Source organism: Limulus polyphemus, unplaced genomic scaffold (genome assembly GCF_000517525.1).
Source record: "Limulus polyphemus unplaced genomic scaffold, Limulus_polyphemus-2.1.2 Scaffold1668, whole genome shotgun sequence".
NCBI lineage: Eukaryota > Metazoa > Arthropoda > Merostomata > Xiphosura > Limulidae > Limulus > Limulus polyphemus.
In genome coordinates this window covers 32,810-36,551 of record NW_013667278.1, presented here as the reverse complement: position 1 = coordinate 36,551, position 3,742 = coordinate 32,810, and the positions used below count along the sequence as shown (strand labels likewise).

At 34.8% G+C, this 3,742-nt stretch overlaps 1 protein-coding gene across 7 annotated transcripts in view; it reads left to right on the top strand.

Moving 5' to 3' along the window:
- The window catches only part of LOC106464497 (tyrosine-protein phosphatase Lar-like), a 187,478-nt gene that overhangs the window by 153,259 nt on the left and 30,477 nt on the right, over window positions 1–3,742 (top strand). For all 7 annotated transcript variants that reach the window (XM_022392228.1, XM_022392231.1, XM_022392229.1 and 4 more), the window contains 3 exons: window positions 1,191–1,291; window positions 2,665–2,860; window positions 3,125–3,409. In XM_022392228.1, the coding sequence (XP_022247936.1) occupies window positions 1,191–1,291; window positions 2,665–2,860; window positions 3,125–3,409 (582 nt within the window). The remainder of the gene's footprint in view (window positions 1–1,190; window positions 1,292–2,664; window positions 2,861–3,124; window positions 3,410–3,742) is intronic.

Sequence of the window (3,742 nt, the reverse complement as noted above, 5' to 3'; positions counted from 1 at the left end):
TTTGCTTGAATGTACATAAAAGTTTTTGTAGTGTTCCTGGCTGTGAGGAGGATGCCACTGCCTTACAAAAGGAATTTGGATTATTTGTTTGAGTTGGGCGAATAAATGGCAGATGGCTTTTAGTTATATTAAATGCATGTGGGATATCACAATTTATGGAAGAAAAATATCATGGTGTTATGGTTGATCAGTCTATTAAACCATCAAAGCAATCTGTTGCTAGTGGCAGGGCAAATAGGATTTTAGGTTGTACCAACAGACATATTGAATACAAGTCTAAAGAGATTATATCATGGTATAGGTCAGGGGTTGTCAACCTGTGGCTTGCGAGCTGCATGCAGCTCTTTAAGGAGATTTGTGTGGCTTTCAGGCTATCTGCTGTATCCACTGAGGGGAATCGAATCCCTGATTGTAGAATTGTTTTGGTCTTAGACAAAAACAAAAAATGGCTCTTTGAAAGGTTGCCGACACCTGGTATAGGTAATTTATTAGGCTACGTTTGGAGTATTGTGTTCAGTATTGGGCTTCTTATCTCAGAAAGAACACTGAATTGTTGGAAAGAGTTTAGTAGGATGATACATGTGAAGGAAATGTTATCATATGAGGATAGGTTAAGATCTCTGAATTTGTTTTCATTTGAAAAGAGAAGAGTTAGAGAGAATCTGATTGAGGTGTTTAAGATTGTTAAGGGAATCGATAGTGTTGATGCATCATTTGTTTTCATATTTAATGGTAAGACTAGGGAACACAAGTATAAATTTTGGCACGGAAGAAGTCATCTTCAGCTAATACACCTTTTTTTTTCTAACAAGGTGGTTGGCCTCTGGAACAGGTTGCCCTTGCATATGGTGGATGCAGTTAACTTAAGAGTGTTTAATGGAAAGCTTGATAAATATTTGAATGATAAGGGTTGGCTTTGAAGGTTTTTTTTATGGTTTAGTTTGATTTAGTGTATAGAACAGCTTAGATGGACCAAAAGATGTTGTCCTTTAATTTAATGTAATGTTTTATTTCCTTTCATGTTTTGTTATATGTATATTTGTTCGACTATGATTTATATTTTTAACTCAAAAGAAAGCCTATCAACCTCAATTTTTGTTTAAAGCCAAAATATCATAGTTTTTGTTGTAATTAGATGCTGCTTGGTTATTTTCTATCATCATTCAAATTTTGGGCTGATTCTCTTCCAGAGCCAGGTAGCGCACCAAGAAATGTCCAAGCTCGTCCTTTAAGCTCAAGCACAGTTGTTATACAGTGGGACCCCCCTAAAGAACCTAATGGCCAAGTTACAGTGAGTATAAAGATGATGACACTATTTGATGCCAATACAGTATTTGTCATTTTAATCCTCCTACTGATTTCAAGAATAATTGATAACAGATATCCGAACAATTCAGGATTCTGTTGGAATCAAAGTTAGGTCTGGGTTCCATATCATGATCCTACTAATGCCAGGATTTAGTGCAAGATTCCAAATCAATATCTTACTAACACCTAGGATTTGTTGCAGGGTTCTGGAACAGGATCCTGTTCACAAGAGGGTTCCCTATCAGGATCCTGCTAACATCATTGTTTAGTACAAGATTCTAAATTAGGACATTTTTAACACCCAATGTTTGTTGCAGAGTTCTGGAACAGGATCCTGTTGACAACAGGGTTCCTTATCAGGATCCTGCTAACATCGTTGTTTAGTACAAGATTCTAAATTAGGACACTTTTAACACCCAATGTTTGTTGCAGAGTTCTGGAACAGGATCCTGTTGACAACAGAGTTCCTTATCAGGATCCTGCTGACATCATTGTTTAGTACAAGATTCTAAATTAGGACATTTTTAACACCCAATGTTTATTGCAGAGTTCTGGAACAGAATTCTTTTGACAACAGAGTTTAGTACAAGGTTCCAAATCAGGCCATAATAATGCTAAGATTTAACATAAAGTTCTACTGACATCAGGGTAGTGCAGGATTCTGATCTAGGACTCTGTTGACATAAAGGTTCCAGATCAGGGGCCCTACTAATGCTATGGTTCATTACATGACATAACAGAGATTAGGCTTTTATTAGTATCATACTGATTTCAGAAATTAATGCAAAATTTCACTGAAAGATATTACTGACACCAGAGTTTAGTGCAGGCTTAAGAATCAGGGTCTTTTTGCCTTTAAAATAAATAGAAATGTAAATTTGTAAATTGTGAAACAGTCAACATAACTTCAATAAGAAACTAATTAATTACAGAATTGAGAAAAACAAGACAATTATAGGTTTCACAAATACATAACTTATTCACGACCATGGTTTCACCAGTAAAGGCATCATCAGGCCTTTACTGGTGAAACCATGGTTGTGAATGAATGATGTATTTGTGAAACGTACAATAGTTTTTCCTCAATTCTGTAATTATGGAGTTTCACCAAGCACCGATGGTTTCAAGTATGAACTAACTCATTGTTGAAAGGAATTTTGTAGAGCTTAACTTTTATTCCTTCTAAAATAGGTATTTAAAGTTCATAAACAGTTTCTAACCACATATTATATCAGAAATTAATATAATAATCCTGTAAACTGTGGCTACACAGGTGTGCATTTCATTTAGCAAATTTAGTATTTTTCTAATAATCTTGCTTAATTGCTACTGCAACTGGCATATCACTGTCTTCAGGGCTACAAAGTATACTTTACTACACAACCCAATCTTCCCACAACTAACTGGGATACCCAGAATGTTGACAGCAGTACTTTAACCACAGTCAGTGACATGACACCCCAGACGATCTACACCATCCGTGTCCAGGCATTTACCAGCAGAGGACCTGGTCCATTGTCTGCTCCAGTACAAGTAAAGACTCAACAAGGAGGTAAGCCTATTACAAGAAATGAGCAAGTGGAATTTTTATTTTCCAGTATTTAATTTTTATTATACATACATGCACAATAATTAATTTTCTAGTACCTATTAAACATCACTATATTACTGTACATAGTTTTAGAACTTTATTGTGTTGTATTTTGTAAATAGTACTTAGTTATTTGTTTAACCTAGTTGTAAAATCAGCTTTTGTCTACAATCTTTTGACTATGTTGTGATAGAATTTTCTTTATTATTATTCTCCTGTATACAGTGCCAAGCCAACCGTCTAACTTAGTTGCCAAATCAACATCGTCCACAACAGTCCAACTACAGTGGAGCCACCCAGAACATTCAGGCGAGAGTATTATTGGCTATGAGCTTTACTGGAATGATACTTTTACCCAACAAGAATACCATCGTACCATTCCAGCAATCAACTCATATACTCTAAGTAACCTTTATCCAGATACACTATACCATATATGGGTGGCAGCAAAGTCAAAACGTGGCGAGGGAGCTGCTACCCCTCCCGTCAATGTAAAAACTGACCAATACCGTAAGTTCTTTTACTTCAAAAATAATTATCAGTTAAATCAACAGCTAAGATGTTGTTGTTTACACTCATTTTGGTAAAATGTATATGTGATCACAATGATTATTTTAACTGTAATGCTTAATGTAATTTTTTTGTGTTGCAAATAAAACATTTCATTTCAAGTTAAAACTGAAACTGAGCAGTATTTAAACCTGTAATTCTACCTACTAGGTGAATGTTTTGATACAGTTCAAAGACCATATTTTGTTTTGTAGTATGCTAGTCTTGAATTGTGGTTTTATAATATATGTGTGTTTGTGTATATATATATATATATATATATATATATATATA